Raw genomic sequence first — 20,050 nt, 5'->3', positions numbered from 1 at the left:
AAAGCATTGCAGTATTTGTAAATGGGTACCTTTCTTTGACGATACACAATTGTTAGTTTTTCATAGTGACAAGACTACCAGAGAAGTCGCTGAAGCATTCCATATCATCAGAAAATCTAATAGTTGCGTTAGCGAAACATCTTTAACCTTGTCAGCGAAAGAAATGGCATTGCTGCATAAAGGGTAGATTGCTAGGCAGGTACAACGCGTGCGTATGTTGGCTGTCCGGAATCTGATCATCGATGTATGACCGGGCGCATGCGTGCCCAGTTTTGTACCTATAAATGTTGACTTCTTACTTCAAATAAATAAGTTGTAAGTTCAGCGCCGTGCTTGTCTCCTCCTCTTTGTGGTCCTGTCGTCTAGGGCTGTTTGAATTTTATTGTTACCGAGAAAGAAGAGGCGCGAGGAGGAAAGCGGAGAAGGAAGGTGCAGCGGAACCATGAAGCGGAAAGCGTAGGACGGTATGGCGAAAGCGGGACAAGAAAAGCGCACTGCGGGCGACGGTGGCTACGAGATTGCGCCAGAGGTAGTGCGCGTCTATGCGCGTCTTGCGCGTCGTCTGAGTGCTTTGTAGGCGGAGGCTTCGGTGAATCACGCCCACGCGTCACCCAAGCGCTGGCCCCACACGCTGGCGCTCGCGATCTCCAGATTAGCGAAACAGTGGCGCCACACTTCGCTCCGTTTGCAAGGTGCCGTACGAGACCGATTGCCCGCGCCACCCGATATATCGCCAAACGGAAACACCTAAAGAGGTACGCTTGAATTTGGCCTTAGGGAGTATCGCGACCGTCGGTGAATTTTCTAGGCCCACCTTTATATTCATGGCTCCCCAGCCGAAAAAGGCATATTTCTGTACAGCCATTTACGCAGCACAATAATGTCCTATTTCTTCTTGCGCATTTTAATGCATTTATAAAAAGCAGTGCAGCGTCCACACGAGCGTGCTCCTGTATCACGCGCTTGTGTGCGCCTGTGCTAGTGCATTCAAAGAAGAAGAACGAAGAAGAACGGCAGTTCCCAGCATTCGTCACACGGACCGTTGGCACCTGGCTGTTAAGGTGAGCGAACGTCGTGCGCCTCATTCCACCCGAAATGGGCGACGCAAGCGCGATGAGCTAATGAGGTGAAACGAATCTTTATACGGCAGCCACTCTCGTTTCGGCGAGGATTTCCTCATAGGCGATGCTCGAAGGCTCGAGTTAAGCACAGGGTTCGACCTAGTCACAGCAGAATGCAGCCCGTTAGCGTGGCTGTGCCTGGCTGTTGCTATGGGCACCTCAAGCTGTCGGCAGGAATTTCATAGCATATTCCCAGAAATGTTAGCTGACAATTACCGGCTGACTTGAGCAACGCCAGATTGAGGCACCTACAGTGCTAGATCGCGGTCGCTTTCTTCGCTTGGACCCGCGCCGATGATGACTGAATGCGTCGGTTAATGCCGTGTGCAGTTGGACTAGTGTGAATACATAGCAAACAAGCAAAATGATCGCAATGGATAAGTCGTACCCCTAAAACAAGAAGCGCTGCGTAAGGTAACCCTGGCGGAACCTCCATTTATCGCTTCATGATAAACTATTAGGCGATTTGGGGTGTCGTACATGGTGATTGAAGATTGAGAAGAATATTCGTACCGCATTTCATGTTATCCGAAAGCATGGTGTGAGGAATTGGCTGGCAATATATGTGCGGCCATGCCACGAATGTCGTCATGATTAAAATCGTGTTATCTGGCAGGCTTCAGGACCCAGCGAAGCCTTATCGTGCTTTGGACAGGCCGGCCTTGATTGCTACCACGCATGACCCTAAGTGTTAACAGGGAATGGTGGTTTTCTTTATTAATTTCACACGTTTACATGGGGGCCAGACTTTCACCGCCGGTTGAAAATCGCCGATACAGATAGCACGAGTTCCCACGTAACCAAATTGCGGCCCATGTTCGTCGCCTAGCACCAAATGTGACCTAGCTCTTTGTGATACAAGTGGCATCGCTTGAGAGCTCTACAAGTTAACATGCTTTGGCGGAGTGCTCGATAAGGAGAACCTTAATTTCCCGCCACCTCCTCTCTTTCTGTGTCGAGACTATGCAGAGGGGCTCTAATGGCTTGAGAGGAGAATGACAATGAGGAAACTGAGGTTTTGCCTGCCATGAACGCGATCTCATTATGAGGCAAGGGGTAGTGCAGGACTACAGATATTTCAACCACCTGGAATTCTCTGACGTGCACCAACATTTTCAGTACATGCGCATTTTTGCGTTTCACCCCCATCAAAAGGCGGTCATGGCGTCCGGGAATGTGTCGGCGACCTCTAGCGCAGGAGCACAAGGCCATAACCACTGGGCTACCGCGATGGGCTGAGTACGGCAGTTGCCTTCTGCCGAATGTTGAGGTGGCTCGCACGCCACATGCGAAGAAGAAGCACATCTACCCCCTTGATCGTCACAACATTAGGTCTCTTTATTGTCGCGTCGCAATCTCGGTCGCTACACAGGCAACTCCACCAGACAGCTCATAGAAGCATAGGTGTCGACCACAACACTTCCTTCCTTTAAGAACTTGTAGCACCTGTAGCACCACTTAAAAGTTCAGACGCACAGGTGAAACAACGTGGCGGCCACTCCGTGTTCTCATAACGTGGCCTTTGGTACTCTGGTATATGCAGAGCCTGGAGTTTCCTCTTTCAGACCTGCAGATGAAGCAACCTGCGTTGTGTCTTCAGGGTCCATCTGGTTCTCTTATGAGAACCCTGGTAGGTTACGCCGGTTACGCTTCAGGACTGTACCTTGATCTGTCTCCACGATGTAAAAGTGATGTCATTGGCCCTATCTCAACACAGTAGCTCGAACTCTTTCAGGTCGAGCCCAGGATTGTTCTCCCGTTTCTAGTGCAGGGAGCGCCTTAACCCGATGACGCTGGCTAAAGTTGTACTCACTTTCGTATTGTAAGTTGCACCTCTTGTTGCTACGGTGTCTCTAGCAGGCCAAGTTGGTTGCAGCAACTGTTTCATCTTCGGAATGCGAGTTCTCAATTGTCTGCCTGTCAAGAATTGTGTGGGGCTGAAGTCTTTCACACTCGGTGTGTGCTTACAGCGGCGTAAAGCCAGCTGTGTGTCACTGGATTTGCCAAGCTCTTGCTTCACTGCGCGTACCATTATTTCAGCCTCTTCGTTCGACTGAGGAAAGTGTGGGCTGCTGGTCACGAGAGTAAAACCATAGCCTTTGGCAAATATCTTGAGTTCATGAGAGGAAAATGATGCAACATTATCTGCTCCCACGACTTCCCAGATACTTTGCCGAGCAAATATGCTCTTAAGTACCTCGACGACCATAGAAGCAGTTGATAATCGAAGGGTAATAACTCCGGGGAAGCGATAGTAGTAATCTATAACGAGCAAAACTGTTTGTCCCTTGCTGTGGAAGAGGTCCTCAGCAAGAAATTCCTATGGGTGACAAGGCAAATGCGTGAAAATAAGTGGCCTTGCTGGATTTATGCTAGTATATACACACTGCTCGCATCCGGCCACTATGGACTCTGTGTCTCTTGAAGTTCCAGGCCACAACACCAGAGCTCTAGCTTTCGCCTTGCACCGGTATACATCTTGATGACTATCGTGCAGTGAATTCAGGACTGTAGGTCTCAAAGAAGTGGGAACCACTACGCATGGGCCTTTGAGCAGAAGCCCATCACAGTCTGTGATTTCATTAGCTACGGCAGCATACTTCATTAAGTGCAATGGCAGCTCCTCCTTCTGAGACCAAGCGTGTTGGGCGTATGATATTCGGGACGTGCACTACCCATTCATGTTTTGGGCGCTCTCAAAGTCTGGCGGACTCAACGGCAAAGTTGAGGATGCGCCGTTAACAACTTCCGTTGCAAATAATTCCACCGTGTCCAGGGGAGACGAAACCTTGGGTGGTATCCTCGAGAGAGCACCCGCAGTCGCTAGTAGTTTCCCTGGAACAGATTGCATGGTGAACTGGTAGTGCATACGCTTGAGGCGCAGTATTTGGTTACAAGAAGGGAGCATATCAAGTTCCATTTCGCTCAACAGCTCGACTAGTGGTTGATGGTCCGTTTCCACAACGAAATCAATACCACGTACGAGGTCATCGAATTTCCGTATTGGCCATGTAGTCGCTAGAGCTTCTTGACTCTTGATCCGACTCTTGATTCTTAGCCAACCTTGACTCTAGGTTGACTCTTGGTTCGGTTGCCACACCCAGGCCGTTTTGTTTCCTCAGAAGAGCCCGCAGGGGAGATGTCACCTCGGAATACCGAGAGGAAACCAGGGTTCACTATCCCAAAAAGTCGACGAACTTCGTCAATATCCTTGGGAGCTTCAAGAGCCTTGATAGCCTCCAGGTTGGCTGGATCGTGTTTGGTTCCATCAGCTTAGACGACCATATTCAGGAAAAATACTGATCTAAGCCTGATCTGGTACTCATCTTCCAGCATGCCAAGGCCTTTTAACAGTTCCGCATGATGCTGTGGTCGAGGGGTCTCTACGCATTCCAGGAATCTGACGACCTCGAGTGCTTGGAGTGCTGGAAAACCTAGTAGTGGAGTAGAAAGAGACTGCACCAGATACAATCGCTGGGCACTTCTTTTCTCTTGCCACATGAGCTGGGCGACGTACGATCCGATTCCTCGAAGCGGTTGACCTCCTGGACCTGTCCAGTGTACCGAGCTGCGGGGGCACTGTAGGCAAACCTTCTGGCACAGCTGAGACTTCCGCACCAGAGACAACATTGATAGAGGCAGTATAATTGTCTGCTGTGACGTCGTCGTACTTGGCGTTCTCAGGCACCCCGACAGTATCCAGGCAGATGGTAGCAAGGTTGGTCGGCTCTGCTTTGCGGGAAGGACATACCTCCACGAAATGATCTTTCTTTCGACAGTGATTGCAGAGCGACGCACTTGCTGGGCATTCTGAGCGTGGATGCAGCGAACGCCCGCAGATCAAGTAGCGCCGCCTGAGCGTTCCATCCTGGGTGGCGCGTCTCGCTGCCGAGCATCCGAGCGTCGAGGGTCGTTACAAAATTTGGTTGCGCCTGCTTGAACTGATGTGGAAGCTTCTGCCGTTACCTTTGTGGATCTTTCTTTCTCGGCTTCTTCCCGTTGGCGCGCTTGAGTCCCTGGATCCTTTAGCGTCAACTCGGAGTTATGGCGCAGCCGATCCGAAAGACGAGCGTCTCTTAAGCCTTCTACAAGTTTGTCCCAGACGAGACGGGTCGACGGGTAGTTGCAATGCTTGGCTAATCTGCACTGTTCCACGTAGTAAGCGTCAACGCTTTCGCCCGATTATTGAGTACGCTTGTGAAAGCGAGAAGTTTCGTAGAGCTCGTTAGCCGCGTGAACAAAGTGCTCCGTGAAACGCTGGACAACGGTCTTGTGGGATAGCAGTTCATCCGCAGAAAGCGAGAGAGTATCGAGCAGGGGATGACATTCGGGGCCCATACAGTATAAAAGTGAGCGTACTTGAACTTCGGCGGGAGCGTGGCAATCTCCAAAGACAGCGGCGTAGTCTTCATAACGTGTTTTCCGCGTTGACCAAGGCGTAGCGATGGTGAAGCCGAACCCATCGGGTTGTAGAAGAGAAACAGACACTTGGAATCGGGAGTGTGACGCTCACTGGTCATGGTTTCTGCTTGTGCAGATGAAGCACAATGTAGGCGTTTATTCGGCTACCTCTGACATGATGTAGAATGTTGACGTAGCTCGCCCGGTGCGGGTGAAAAAGAGACACGTCTACCCCTCTGAGCTTCGCCAAATGAAGTGCCTTTATTATCGCGTAGCAATCCCGGCCCCGACACAGGCGGCACCACCAGACAGCTCATAGAAGCATCGGTGGCCACCTCAACACCTTCCCACCGGCTGTCCTGCCACTGGATACAACATGCACAATGAATTGACTCATCTGTATAGCCACCTATACTACGTACTGCTACAAATATGCTGGCTATTGGCTCTCTTCCCTATGGAATTACACAATGAAACAACAAATGCTACCTAGAGGGCAAATCAGAAAGTCTTTGGTCTTTGCCGCCATTGTTTATCAGCCGAGATAAGGTACGTACAGGTAATTACAAACATATGTAATATTCTATTTAACTTGCACTACTTTTTCCACATAGTCCGCACATCGGTTCAGACATTTGCTCCATCGCAGCACTAAATTTGAGATGCCCCTGGGGCAGAATTTGTCCGGCTGACTGTGGCACCACTGTATAGGACTGCCATGACAAGCGTAGCTTTCTAGGGACGTCAGATGATCAGCTTACGTTAACAGTTATCGTCGAATGTTTCTGGACATTTTTTTTATCACCACACAAAAAGCTGCCTTATGTATATATTTGCGAAATTTTAGAGTTACTTTGTGGTAGCCTCTTTGTCGCGTGGACGAATAGGCTCTGGTAAAATAAGCGCGAACAGCTTGCACAAGGACACAAACCTATGTGTCTTTCAGTAATTTATTTCTGCTTAGTTTCCTAGTGAACATGTTTGACCATCTAGCCCTTCTGAATGGATTCCGCTTGTAAAAACAGTCGCTGGGGCAGTTTATTTTTGTGGTGGCTTTTGCAGGCGTTACCTCCTTCGAAACGCGCTTTGGACTGGTGCAGGCTCGTTCTCATGCCAGATCACATACCTTTTGTTCTTGATTTTTTTCGAATGCCATGTTTTAGCCGTCAAAACGAACAATTCTTGTATAAGACAGATCGTATCTATATTCTGGTAGTTGGAATCTAGTCATTCTCGAAGCGTACTGCCGCGGTGAGAATCCTCCCAGCAATTAATTAGTTTTTCGTCCGGAGTATTCGCATTGCTTAGAATCGCCTAGCCGTGAGAGAGCTAGCGAGAGACACAATGTATCTCATGACGCGGTGGTCTACCAGAATGCCGAAGCTGTGCAAAGAACTCAAAAAGCTGCGGCGTGCATAGCCGTGCTCAACGCTAGAGGATATTTCATACAACACGTTCACGACGAATGCATTGAGGGTTTTCCTGGTTAAGCGATCCCGAGAGCGTGGTCACGCGTTCCAGCAGCACCAGTTCAGCAGCATTAGTTCAATTAGCATATACTCTCTCGTATTCACTCACCAACAACGTTCACAACTCCTTCACACTCATGTACACTCACACTCATGCTCCCTCGCTGTCCTAACCACACACATTAATACACCGCAACATTCACTCAAGCTTACAGACACTTCCACTTTTACTTACCAGCCCACCTTCGCACTCAAACGCGTCCACTCTCCTCACCGGTACTCACTCACATAAGTGCTCTCAATCGCGTTCACGCCCACGTCCACTCAATACGACCGTAAAGGACAGTCGTTAAAGCTTACGCAAACCGACACTGACTCCTGTTCATACTCCCGTCTGCTCAATGTCACCGGCACTCACTCCGTCCATACTCGCGTCTGCTCCCGCTGTTAGCCACTCGCTAACGCTATATCTCACGCCTGTGAAATGAGTGTGGGGTGATCGTGCGGGAGCGTACTATAAGCGAGTATTCCAACCTATGATTTGTGCTCTTCATTGCCATTCGCTTTCCAGAAAGCCGTAGTGCACCCGGCTGATATCACTCGCCGTCTCCGCTAGCTGCAGCAGTCGTACCACAGTGCACACGTAGCCATGGTGGAGCTAGACCGCGCTGAGTGGGCTGAAAAGACGGACTTGTTCCTGCTCTTCATCACGGCCACCGTGGGACTGGGCAACGTGTACGCTTTCCCGTACGCCATCTACACCAACGGTTTCGGTGAGAGGACCTATCTGCGAATTAGTTTCAGGAGGAGAGAGAACAGCTTCTGGGCAAGCATGTTGTAGTAAACCATAAAATGATAAACCATGGATTTCATTTTAAAAAGGTGTGGATATAGATCACTTCGTATCTACGGATTGTGTGACAATGGAACTGTAAAATTAGGGGAATTAAGCAATTGTGTAAGTAAAGACATTAAGCTCGAATGATATGGTTCCGGTTTCGTTTCCCAGCTGGTTACTTTGTAGTGATATGATGGTGCAGTAAGTGATCACGTGGGAACAGCACATCACGATGTTTTGACACTCGATCCAGCTAGTTAGGTCACTTCTACTGCTACTCGCTGTGAAGGCCGATGTAGCAGCGTAGCGAACGACTGAGCGAACCAATGCGACCGTCAAAGCGCAATGTCCTGCTGTCGTGTGACTACCTTCTGCATCATAGTGTCAGGACACAATACAATCGAAACCGAAACTGTCCATAGAAAAGCTAAAAGTGCAATTATTTAGGGCGCTGTGAGTCTTGCTAGCAATCTTCCTAGATTTTAGAGGTTGCTGACCTGCATTTAACGTACACACAAAAACAATTGAGTGCTCGCTTTTTTACGTCACAGCAGCAGTCAGAAATTTTGCTATTCGTATGCAGGCTGTGTGACCGAACATACCAGCCTGCACACGAAAAATACAAAAATATTTGTTGTTACAAGGAACTCGTACGATCTCGGAGAATCGACGTGCAGATGGCGCTCGGCTCGTACCTCGTAACCAGCGTTTTACTTCCTTTTTCAGGTTTCTGCGACTATGCAGAACTATTCGTAGCGTCGTGCTGCATTAGGCCGGATGCTAATTTTCCATTTCGTGTGCATCGGAAATGTGCGCGATTCGTTGCAGGCGCTTACCTGATTCTGTACGTGCTCTTCATGGTGGTCGTGGGCCAGCCGCTGTATCTGCTCGAGGCGATCATGGGCCAGTTCAGCTCGTGCGGGCCCCTGCACGTGTTCGCCTGCTTCCCGCTGGCCAAGGGACTCGGGCTGAGCATGTGCATGCTGGCTGCCATGCGCATCATGGACGCCGGACTGGTGCTCACGCAGGGCATGCTCTACTGGGTCGGCTCGTTCACGCCGCGCATGCCCTGGATGACCTGCGACGCCGGCTGGGGCGCCGATCTGGCAACCTGCTACGTTCGCTCCACGGGCATAGTGAGCTTCCTTTAGTTGATCTGCTCTTTCCTAGCAGACTTCAAGAGACTTCCAAATGTGATATGCGCAAAGTTATGTCCGCAGAGAAGAAAGGCGCACATTTTATCGCGATAGTGATTATATAAAAATTTCAGGTGCATTTTTGCCGTCGTCGTGATGTTCTGTATGAAGTCGAAGTGTTATAGCGCCGTCGTCGCGCGTCGTATGCTGTATGTGCAAGTGAAAGCACGCGACAGAAGCCGACGATCGCGGCACAGTCTAGCGCGCGCGAAGGAAGAAAGCGGAGAGCAAACGCGCCGTCTTTCGTCGCGCAAAAGGCCGTGGTGGGATGGGAGGGAGCGAGGGATGGAGGACGGCGTTGTGCTGCTGCAGCAGCTACTCGTTTTGCGACCCGGCGCTAGGGGAACTGACGATTGCGGCTCAATCTAGCGCTCCATGTATGGAGGAAAGCGGGGAGGCAGCCTGGAAGGAAGAGGAGGGGGGGCGGCTTCAACTCCGCCAACAAGTGCGTACTTTGCACAGCCGCTCAAGGTCGCGCGCCCCCGAATTTGAAAGGGATCTGCAGGCGGTTCATACCTTTGTGCGCGCTGTGTTCTCGCCGCTTTTGCGTTGAAGCGATAGACCGCACTAAGGTCACTTGGCTCGCTGCTGTTGCCACGCTTGCAGCGTTTTGACAGCGAGTTTCCACGCTCATCGAATGTCACGTGTTAATGTTTGCTTGTGCGCGCTGATATCATGCTTCTTATTTCAGTTATTAAGCGAATGTTTCTAAATTTACAAGGCCGATAAAACTACTATCCTTACTGCGTATACGTGTACTAATTTGCTATCGCAATCGATGCTTCGCCTTTCGGGCGAAACTGCGAATTTTTATTTATCGCCACTACGACTAGGCATCCTTGAATTGAGTTGCGTTTACTCTGCAACAATAAGGTTGCGAGGATGGCCAGCCAACTAGTAGCTTAAGGGGAACCTGGCCACCTCATACACAGGGCAGCTTCATAGCGGCTAAGCAAAAGCAGACGTTATACATAATGCATAACCTTCATACTAAAAGAAAGAAAAACCACGGCCAGAAACAATAAGGTTATCGTGGAAACATATCGCACAGCTTTAATAGAGAAAATGGAATAGTGACGAAAGAAAGGAAAAGAACATGAACTTATCACGGCGGCAAACGCCATCACACAAATATATCGCGTAGCTGTTTCAGAGGCGGAATAGATACATTGAGACAATGAGACCATTCTCATTGCGTAGTAGATTTTACAATGTCGGGGAAGGAAAACAGCCATTTGGTCGCCGTCGTTAGTTCTGCTCTTGTTAGCATTCTAAGGTTCTAGCTGACGTACTTTATAAAAAGAAATATGATGCTGTAAGTATGCCAGTTTTGTTAATGCGGCATCATTCTTAATTTTTCCAATTCTATGTAAGCGCCAAAGCCTGTATCTGTAGAAGAATTCAGCTTTAAAGCGTTAAGCTTAGAAAACAAAGGAGTGGTGTGGCAGATATATGGTGCTTGGTAGACGAGGTGTATTGCTCTTGTTCGGAATACTGTTAGTTTATGCATGTTCTCTACTGAAGTCGTTCTCCAGGCAAGAATTCCGTACTGAATTCAAGGCAAAGACATTGCATTACAATAAAAGCATATTAATGAAAGTAGGAAAATAATTACAATGACCACGCATACTATAAGTTACTCTAGACAATTTATAAAGTGATTTACCTTGCATTCCCATGACATTGTTTCCGAGAAATATGCGCCAAGTGATTTGCAAGACGTTACTAGTTCTATTTCAGTATTGTTTTAATTATTGGGGGATAGTTGAAGCTGTTACGTGGGTTTATTTTTCCCCTTCTTCGAATCTTTGCCATCTTCACATTCTCTCTCTCTTTGTCGCCACGTCGAATCATTGAATCATTTTTATGCTCTGAATAAATCTCCACGATTTCCGATAGTCTATTTGCATCACACCTGCTAGACTTACATCCCCTAAACACCATATGAATATACGATACCTTCTTGTCATCACCGCATCTAGCCGTTTAAATAGCTTTTTGTCTGCAGTATACTGTGTGCCCGAGCTAATGCTAGCCAAGCTGTCCCACGAAAAAAAGAAAGATTACAAAAAACACTGCGAGGTACGATCTTAAGACCTGCGGTGTTCCGTCATCATACGCCTGATGACTAAACACCGTAGGCCTGAAAGTCGTATCTTGCACCAAGTTTTTTAATGTGTTTTTTTTCGCAGAATAGCTTGGCTAAAGTTAGCTGGGGCAACCTATAGCACCCAGAAATACTTAATTTGACCATTTTTGATCTTTCGAGTTTGCTGAATTCCTTGGCCAGTTACCACCGCTTTTTATATTCAGTATGTCAATTTCTAACCTTTCTTTAGCCTCCTTCGTGGGTCGATTCTGGGAATAGTGCAGTTTGGATACCGTAACTTTTTCCGAAGGCTAACAGAAAATCCTGACGATGTGAATAACATTGCGAATATTTAGAATAGTGATTATGGCAAGCGGGACATGCCACGAAACAGGGTACGTATTTTAATTTTGTCGCTACTTTCCTAAATGCACTAAAAGATCGATATTTAGCACAGCTACGTGACTATTGACCATTTAACGTTTGTAGCTACTGAGGAGGAGGGCTAATTTCAGTTTTTAAGTTGCGCTAGAAGTCCTCATTTTTGACCCTGCAGCAGGAGGAAGTTTTTCTTTTTTTTTTACGAGAAACTTGAAGCGAGCGCTTGAGGAGCGCAGGAAACGGCATGCACGAGCAAGGTCAGCTGTTGACGTCTTCTGAGGTCTCCCAGTATGCACCTCATCCGGAATGTGTGTCTGCGCCGCGCAAACCGACCCATCAATTTTTTTAACTTGATGATTCTGACTAGTGGCAGGCGCTTCCCGTATCACGCCATCGATACGCCAAAACGAGGCATAGCGCATTGCTGTTTGGTCCCGCTTGTGAAGACTGTGCCCTTCGTGACTATGCAGTTACTATCTTGCTTGAGAATTATATATGATGGCCAATGTTCTGGAGTGCCGACGTCAGAGTGAAACCGTGGTGACGCCCCGATACGCAAGCAATACGCCGAAAGAAGATTGGTCTGCTTACGTAGCCTAAACCGGGAAAAGTAAGATGTCAGCGTCTCAGGCTTCTTGCGCTTCTCCTGAAGTGCCCAGGTTCAGTTACCCAATGAAAAGCGAGAAAGCTTATCCTGCTGCACGGCCCTAGCAGAAGCGCTATTTCATAACTAGTGAGGTCAACTCATCAGTAGCTGCAAACTCGACATTGTCAGTAGCAGCTGCGCTCTGTGAATTAGATTAAATAGTGCATTTAACTAATTAGCAAGGCAGTTGAACCATAGCCCATTGCCTGACGTCCGTCAGTCACGATAATCTGCTTTCTAAATAAAGGCTTCCTTATCTAGAGGGCTCTACTTTAGGAATTTTCGGCAGTCTACAGAAAAGCACCTAGCACGTTAAAGAACAATATTGTATTAGTTTACATTTTATTTTGGGGCGGGCAGGGGCTAGAGCGGGAATACAAAGTATTCTTCAAGGACTTCAAAATGATTTGAGCTTCGTGAGATTTGGGTACGTAATCATTTTCGTCTCACCGAATCAGATAATGTGAAGCTTTTTATTACACGTAGGATAACGAAAGAAAAATTAGGTGTATAAACGACATTTCGAACAAAAGACGCACCAAGTTGGCGTAGAGCTACGTACGAAACAGTGATAGTGCGCGGCTATCGCAAAAAGAGGGCGAAATTACGCTCGGATGCGTCGTGCTAACTGCGCGCACGCCAAATCTGAACTGTGAGTCTGGCTACCTGCCGTGGTGGCCTAGGGACTTTGGCGATGCGCCACTAAGCCCGAGAGCGAGGGATGTCATCCCAGTTGCGGCAGCCGTATTTAGATGGGAGCGAAAAACAAAATAAAAGAACAGGAAACGCCCTTGTAAACGGTAAATTGGGTGCACGTTGAAGAATCCTGGGTACACCCAAAATCAGTCTGGTGTCCCCCACTACGACGTGACGCATACTCGTATCGTGATCTTGGCACGTGTAAACCCAGAACCTAATGTAATGTGAAAATAAAAGGAAGGCGAAGCTGTCGCTGCACGGCGAGTGTCCGCGCAACCTGCTGGCTGATCTGGTGCGCGTATCTGTGTCTGCAGTGAGCGCTGTGCTACATTTAGCTATGTCTTAGAGCAAGCTCTGCGCTGTTGGCGTTTTTATTTTGCGCCGTAAGAAAGTATTACCAAAACAGGCAGAATGCACGGCCGGTCGCCTGGAGGCACCCCGCAATAACGCGACAACCTAAGACGTTTGAAAGCCACAGCGAGCTTTTTTGATCTTCCGCAGCTGCTGCTACATAAGCGTACAGTATGTTCGTGTGGCATTGTTTGCGATAAGTCACGCGTTTACCCAGCGTCTGTGCGAGCCTGCGCTGGAGGGCGTGATGGCTGACAACGCGGCGCTCAACCTGACTGACGAGAACCGGCTACACGCGGTCCCCATGCTCTACCACGGAAACGTCGTGCTCGTCAAGTACGAGTACTACGTCAGGGACCTGCATGGGTGCGTGCTCGCCAACCAGTCGTCCGCCGAGCAGTACTACACGTAAGTGCTGCGCTCTCTCTTGGCACGCTGCTCTGAAATTCTGAACCGAAATCAAATGCAGCATTTATTCGAACATGGGTCGGCCTTTTATCAATGATGTTGCCCAAGATCAGCTGTCGAACTATACTCGTGAAAAAAAAAAAATCTAGCAGAAGTACTGAACTAAATGGAATTTCTCCATCGCACCCACGGTAAAACCAATCTGGAGATTACCCAGACTGGCTCGAAGGCTCTCAAAATGCCGTGATTTGAAGTGTCGGGGACGCCTGCGAAGCAGTGGAGGAGGGCCAATTAAGTTCCTACGAAGCTGCAGATTTTGGCATCGACAGGTGAAGTTTACAAGTAGGGCTCACGGTAAATAAAGATATGGCACGTTAAAATTCACTCTTTCTTCTCGAAATATATTGGTTGGCCTATATTCGAAATATGACCTTTTATTTCTCCGATAGTTAAGTATGCAGGGATCAACTTACATTGGTGTTCGACCTGTCTTCGAGGAAATACCGTAATATTTCAACAGAAAAATTATGTGCACTTATCAGATGTCTGGAATAACGGATGCGTATATTTTCTGCGGCATCACTGCGCCAAAACATTTTTTTTTCTGGAAAGATAAAGCCTTTTGTTCGTTGAATGAAAGCCATGGTTCCACTCTCATCTGAATTAATGTGCTGTATAGGCGGCCTGTTCAAGCCTTGCAAGTTCGGAGCGAACTAAAAACTGATAATATTAATCACAAGTGACAGAATATGCTTGAGGAAGGGAAAAATGTGCTCACAATACATCGCCATCTGCATGAAGAATCGAGTGCTCCCAAAACACTTGTCACATTTCTGACTTGCAAGAAAATTCAAAACTTCGTAAGCTGTTTTCACTACTTTGCCGTCAAGAACAATTTCGAGCCACTCCTGTTTCATAACTTTTGATCGACGTATCGCGACTTATCGCATGAGGATAACTTTATTTTCACATTCATATTCTGGAAGGTACAAGATGGGGAAACGTGGAGCAGGTTAATGAGAAAAGCTTACAGTGACTAGTATACACGCGTGGAGGAGTAATGTGGTGCGAAAAATGTGCCAAAAATAGCCAGAGATTATTACCCTAAAGAGGCGTTGTCATGAATCCTCGTAGGGTGCTTAGAAAAGACGCACATTACATAAGGGCAGAGGAGCAAGGCGACGTTTAGGTAGCCACCTCTGTTTTGAACCCAGCTGACGTAAACTACAGGTCGCTCTCCTCCGCATAAATATGTCTAACGTGTAACACTGCGCATAAATTCAAAGCAAACATCACTCAAGTGATTTCATCATTCGCACGTAGAAAGTGTAGACATTATAGGGCCCCGTTTGCCGACTTTGCCAGCCGGTACGTAATGCACCGCGACAGATCAAAAAAAAAAAAATTATGTAAGAGTTGTGGTAGCATAGATGCAGCATGTGCTCTAGAAAAAATGCCATTACTATTTTACAACTCCTATTCAGCGGTGGAGTAGAGCACCATGAAGGATTTGCAGCAAACTGGTTTATCGTACGCGCAATTGCAGTGTGCATCGTCGGCGAGAACTCTGCAATAGCCTGTCGCAGTAGAACTGCTTCATGGTAGCGAAGCCACGCAACAGTACCGTCGCGTAACGGTAATGAAATGCCACGGTTTGAGCACCACTTCACTGTGTCTGGTTCATCAACTGCTTGCACAAAAATGTGCACGGCTCGGCTCTTCATGCTGAAGAGCCACCCTTCGTGCGACGCATACTCGACGGATGAGAAGGAGCTGCGCATTTGATTGCACGATGACGTCTCTCCTGAAGTCCACATCAGCTCCGACGGAAGCCATGACACTCGAATGGCGTGATATCCTTGCCAGGTCGTCGAGGGTGGCTAGTGTGGCGCGGTGTTTATATTACTCGGGTGGCATCGATTGGCTAGTAGATAGAGTCATTGACTTTGGTTTCAGTTTGATAACTGCAGAGTTTTCACTGAGAAAGTCCACGCCAAGGATCACTTCTCGAGATCACTGTTGCAGGGTGACAAAGCTTGTTGCGAACATCTGGTCACGAACTTTCAGTCAGGCCGTGCACATTCCTGACGGCCCTACGAGGTGACCTCCTGCAGCACGAAATTGCGGGTCGTCTTACGTCGTCTTGACCTTCCTGAGCTGCGCCACCAGTCGTCCGTCCATGACTGAATAATGAGCTCCAGTGTCCAGGAGAGCGGTTACTGGTCGTCCGTCGATTATCCCGTGCAAATCAGCCCTTGGCGTTCTAGTTCGGCGTTGGTTGGCCACAGACTGCACTGTGCTTCGCGTCCTCCTGTCACGGTTTCGTCTGGTGGAAGCGTCGTGGAATCGTGATGTAATAATGTCGGGTCGTGGCGTCGTCGTTGGAGGGTCATTCGTTTTTCCCTGGGGAGTGGATTCACCTCCAGGCGGTGCTTCCTTTAGTTTCTCCCACGTGATCTCGGCGACCCTCCCGTAGTGTTAGCGTAGGCTTGGTATGGCGATGACGAGCGGTGTGCATTCCGTGACAGGGATCTACAGCGACCGGAAGTCGCGTCTTGCGTCTCCCGTATATAACACTCGATGTATCGAGGCAGTTGGTGTGGGTGGTGCCTGGAGCGTTAACGGTGAGCCCACGAAAACAGGTGACCGGGCTCATCGTGGCGGAAGCATAGTTGTCAATAGTCGGATGTGCGCCACGCGCCAGTTTTATTTATTTATTTAGCCATACGGTTAACCCTCACTTGAGGGTCGTTACAAGGAAGGTCAGTAACTGAATTATACATTGAACAAACATTGAAGACCATTTGCAGAAGAATATTCGTAACACATAGAACATTTGTAGAAAAAACACAGTTGCATGCAAGCAATAAATAATAAGCTGTTCAGTTTGACCGAAATACTTATCAAGACTAACCTCAAAGTCCCTCACAGTATTTTGTTATATCACATCGTTCGGTAATTCATTCCACTGTTTAATAGCGTCAGGCGTGCGGGGCTGAAAAGTATGCGGGTGGATCGTCGACACTTGTCGTCCCAGCAACATGTAGTGCCGCAGGCTTGGCGGCGACGAGTAAAGTTGAGGGTGGGCTGGCGGCCTGCAAGGTTCCCACCCCGAGCTGGATGGTCATGTTTCGCTTCTTGCAGTGCGGATGCGTAATTCATGACTTCGGGTGCAGGTGCTTCAGGCTGCTGCACCTGCGCTGCGAGTGAAGAGGGACCTGACTTGTGGTTAAGTCGTCGTGATTCCGCAATTCTCCACAATTCTCCGCAATTTACCGCAATTCTTCGCTGACGACAGCTCCAAGCATTGCGCCGTCGTACGCTAAGATAAGGTTTCTGAGGCCGGTTCTGTCGATTCCACTGAAATTCGTGTTGGGGGTTTGGATTGCATCTAGGAGATCGTACTGTTGTCCCCGGATGGTGAATGCTTTTTCGATAGTAGCTGCTTCAGTGATGAATTCCTCGATGGTGGTTAGAGAACTACGTATTAACCTGGCGTCTAATTAACGTGGCGTCCATGCATATCCAATGGTTTCCGCAGGTAAGTGCTGGGTGTCGTGATCCACTGCATATATTCAAACACACTGGGCGTCGCATTCCAATAGCCATGGCAGGCCAATATCTTTTGCTAAATACTTAGGCGGCCAACTGTTTAGTAATTACGGTATTGAGCTAACACTCTCCCTTAATACACTTAATAGGGCAACGTCATCGTCGTAATGTAGAACACACGCTTCACACGATAGTATATTTGACCTCCTGATTCCTGTACTAACGATCCATCTACAGACCGTCTTCGAGAATGAAAGAATAAAACAAAAAGTAAACGACTAAATGGAGAACCCTGTCGAACGGAAGAAAGTGCTTGTATGCTGTGTGAAAGTTCACTATGAGCAATTTAATTGGTAGCTGAGCTTTGATATGCCATTTTGATGTATTTGCGCATGACGAAACTACGACTTACGTTAATAACACGCTCGCACATACACACAAAGAATATAGTGTGGTACCATGTCAAAGGCCTTAGCTAGGCCTACATACAGTGCGCTACCTTGAGGAGAGCGCTAACATTGTGAAATGCTTCGAGCTACATAAATATTTGTGAATATTGCCACGTACACTCCTGTTCATCTTCGGCGCTGCTTTGTAATTGGGTTTTAGTTATAGCGCTACAATGCGCCAGCGATATCTTACTATTGATTCGTCATTAACTTTCGTCAGACGGGCCCATCAGATCAGATGGACCCGCATGCTCAAAGGTTCTTGGAGCAAGTTATAAATAACGAACGAGTGAGCTGTTCGGATGGACTCGACGCCCGATGTTCTAGCTTGCTACCTCTGCCGCCGTCGAGTTTCCTTGCAGGCACAAGTTCTCTCAATAAACTGCAGTCGTTTATTGCTCTTCGACTCATTATTCTGACCTTCTTGCGCACCGCCGCTACTACGTGATATTTGGTGGGGGTGCTTATTCTCCAAAGGACACTCCCAGAGAGGAACCACAGCAGCGCGGACCCCTTTCGGGCCACCGCCGACAAAGATCACAGCCACGAAGCAGAAACTTAGGAGCTGCGAAGAAGCCTACGAGGGCAGCAGCCGCGGCTAAAATTCGGAGCGTTGTCTGTTCCAGTCCGTCAGTCGAAGAAAGCAACAATCACCACGATGGCGACCGCATCGACGGGCCCACTCATCCTGCATCAGCCACGGCAGCAACCCTCCTTTCGAGGAGCCGCGTCCGGCGACCCCGAAGAGTAGCTCGATAAATTTGAACGGCTCGCAACATTCAACTGCTTGTGCGACATGGAGAAGCTACACAGCGTGTTCTTCTCGTTAAGGAAACCTGCCAGGACGTGGTTGTAAAACGAGGAAGCGACCCTGACCTCCTGGACAGCGTTTCGAAGGAAGCTCACGCAGACGTCTACGAATGCCATTCGAAAGGATCGCGCTCAACGTTTGCTTTAGACGAGAATTGTATGACCAACCGAGAGTGTTACGGTCAATGCAGAAGAAAAGAAGTGTCTCCTTCGTAGAGCGAATCCAGAGATGCCTGAGGATAAGTGCCGTCAGTGCATGAGGGGCGTTCGGCAGGATCTCCTCGCCGGGTTAATACGTAGTCCTCCAACCGCCGTCAAGGAATTCATCACTGAAGCAGCTACTATCGAGAAGGCACTCACCATGCTGGGAAAACAGTCCTACCTCCTAGACGCGATCCAACCCCCCGACACGAATTTCAGTGGAATCGACACAACAGGCTTGAAAAACCTTATCTTCGCGCACAACGGCGCTGTCGTGCGCGAAGAATTGCAGAAAATCTGCTCGACGAGTCACCCACAAGTCACGTGCCCCTCTCGGACTTTGTTATAGAGGAGTTACAACAAGCCCTAGGCTCAACTCAACTGGCACCGCAGGTGCAGCAGTCCGAAGGACCAGCACCCGAAGTCATGAGTTACGCATCTGCACTGCAAAGCCAAACATGATCATCCAGCTCGGGATAGGAACATTACAGGCCGCCAGCCCACCCTCAACCTTACACGTCGACGTCACGCCCACAGCTCTTCATGTCACTGCTGCGACACTCGCAGACTACTCAGCCCTATACGCCATGGAAAACTGACGTGTGGCGCATATCTGACCCCCGGCAACTATGCTTCCGTCTCGGTGAGCCCGGCCATCTGTTTCGAGAGCGCCCCTACCGCGTAATGGGCCTTCGTGGTTTCGCCGTTAACACTCCTGGCTCCTCCCAGGCCAACTGCCACGATACATCGAGTGTTATATACGAGAGTGCAAGACGTGACTTCAGGTCGCTCTAGATCTCCGTCCCGGAATGCAGGCCGCTCGTCGTCGCCGTACTAAGCCTAGGCTAACACTAGGGGAGGGTCGCCGAGCCCACGTGGGAGAAACTAAAGGAAGCGTCGCCTGGAGGTGAAGCCGCTCCCCAGGGAAAAACGAATGACCCTCCAACGACGACGCCACGACCCGACATTATTACATCACGATTCCACAACGCTTCCGCCAGACGAAACCGTGACAGGAGGACGCGAAGCACAGTACAGTCTGTGGCCAACCAACGCCGAACCAGAACGCCAAGGGCTGACTTGCACGGGATAATCGACGGACGACCAGTAACCGCTCTCCTGGACACTGGAGCTCATTATTCAGTCATGGTCGGACGACTAGTGGCGCAGCTCAGGAAGGTCAAGACGACGTAAGACGACCCGCAATTTCGGACTGCAGGAGGTCACCTCGTAGGGCCGTCAGGAGTGTGCACGGCCTGACTAACAGTTCGTGACCAGATGTTCGCAACAAGCTTTGTCATCCTGCAACAGTGATCTCGAGAAGTGATCCTTGGCGTGGACTTTCTCAGTGAAAACGCTGCAGTTATCAACCTGAAACCAAGGTCAATATATCTGTCAACTAGCCAATCCCTGCCGCCGGAGCAAAATCAACACCGCGT

General features: G+C 48.8%; 1 protein-coding gene across 1 annotated transcript in view; it reads left to right on the top strand.

Moving 5' to 3' along the window:
* Nucleotides 1-7,414: 7,414 nt before the first annotated feature.
* The window catches only part of LOC126543513 (sodium-dependent nutrient amino acid transporter 1-like), a 57,474-nt gene continuing 44,838 nt past the window's right edge, over nucleotides 7,415-20,050 (top strand). Inside the window, exons 1-3 of the mRNA XM_050190627.3 lie at nucleotides 7,415-7,764; nucleotides 8,658-8,965; nucleotides 13,409-13,599. Coding sequence (XP_050046584.1) covers nucleotides 7,641-7,764; nucleotides 8,658-8,965; nucleotides 13,409-13,599 — 623 coding nt within the window. The 5' untranslated portion in view covers nucleotides 7,415-7,640. The remainder of the gene's footprint in view (nucleotides 7,765-8,657; nucleotides 8,966-13,408; nucleotides 13,600-20,050) is intronic.

Source organism: Dermacentor andersoni, chromosome 10 (genome assembly GCF_023375885.2).
Source record: "Dermacentor andersoni chromosome 10, qqDerAnde1_hic_scaffold, whole genome shotgun sequence".
Taxonomy (NCBI): Eukaryota; Metazoa; Arthropoda; class Arachnida; order Ixodida; family Ixodidae; genus Dermacentor; species Dermacentor andersoni.
Note: the sequence above shows the minus strand (reverse complement) of the source record. Positions and strands in the feature narration are given on the sequence as shown.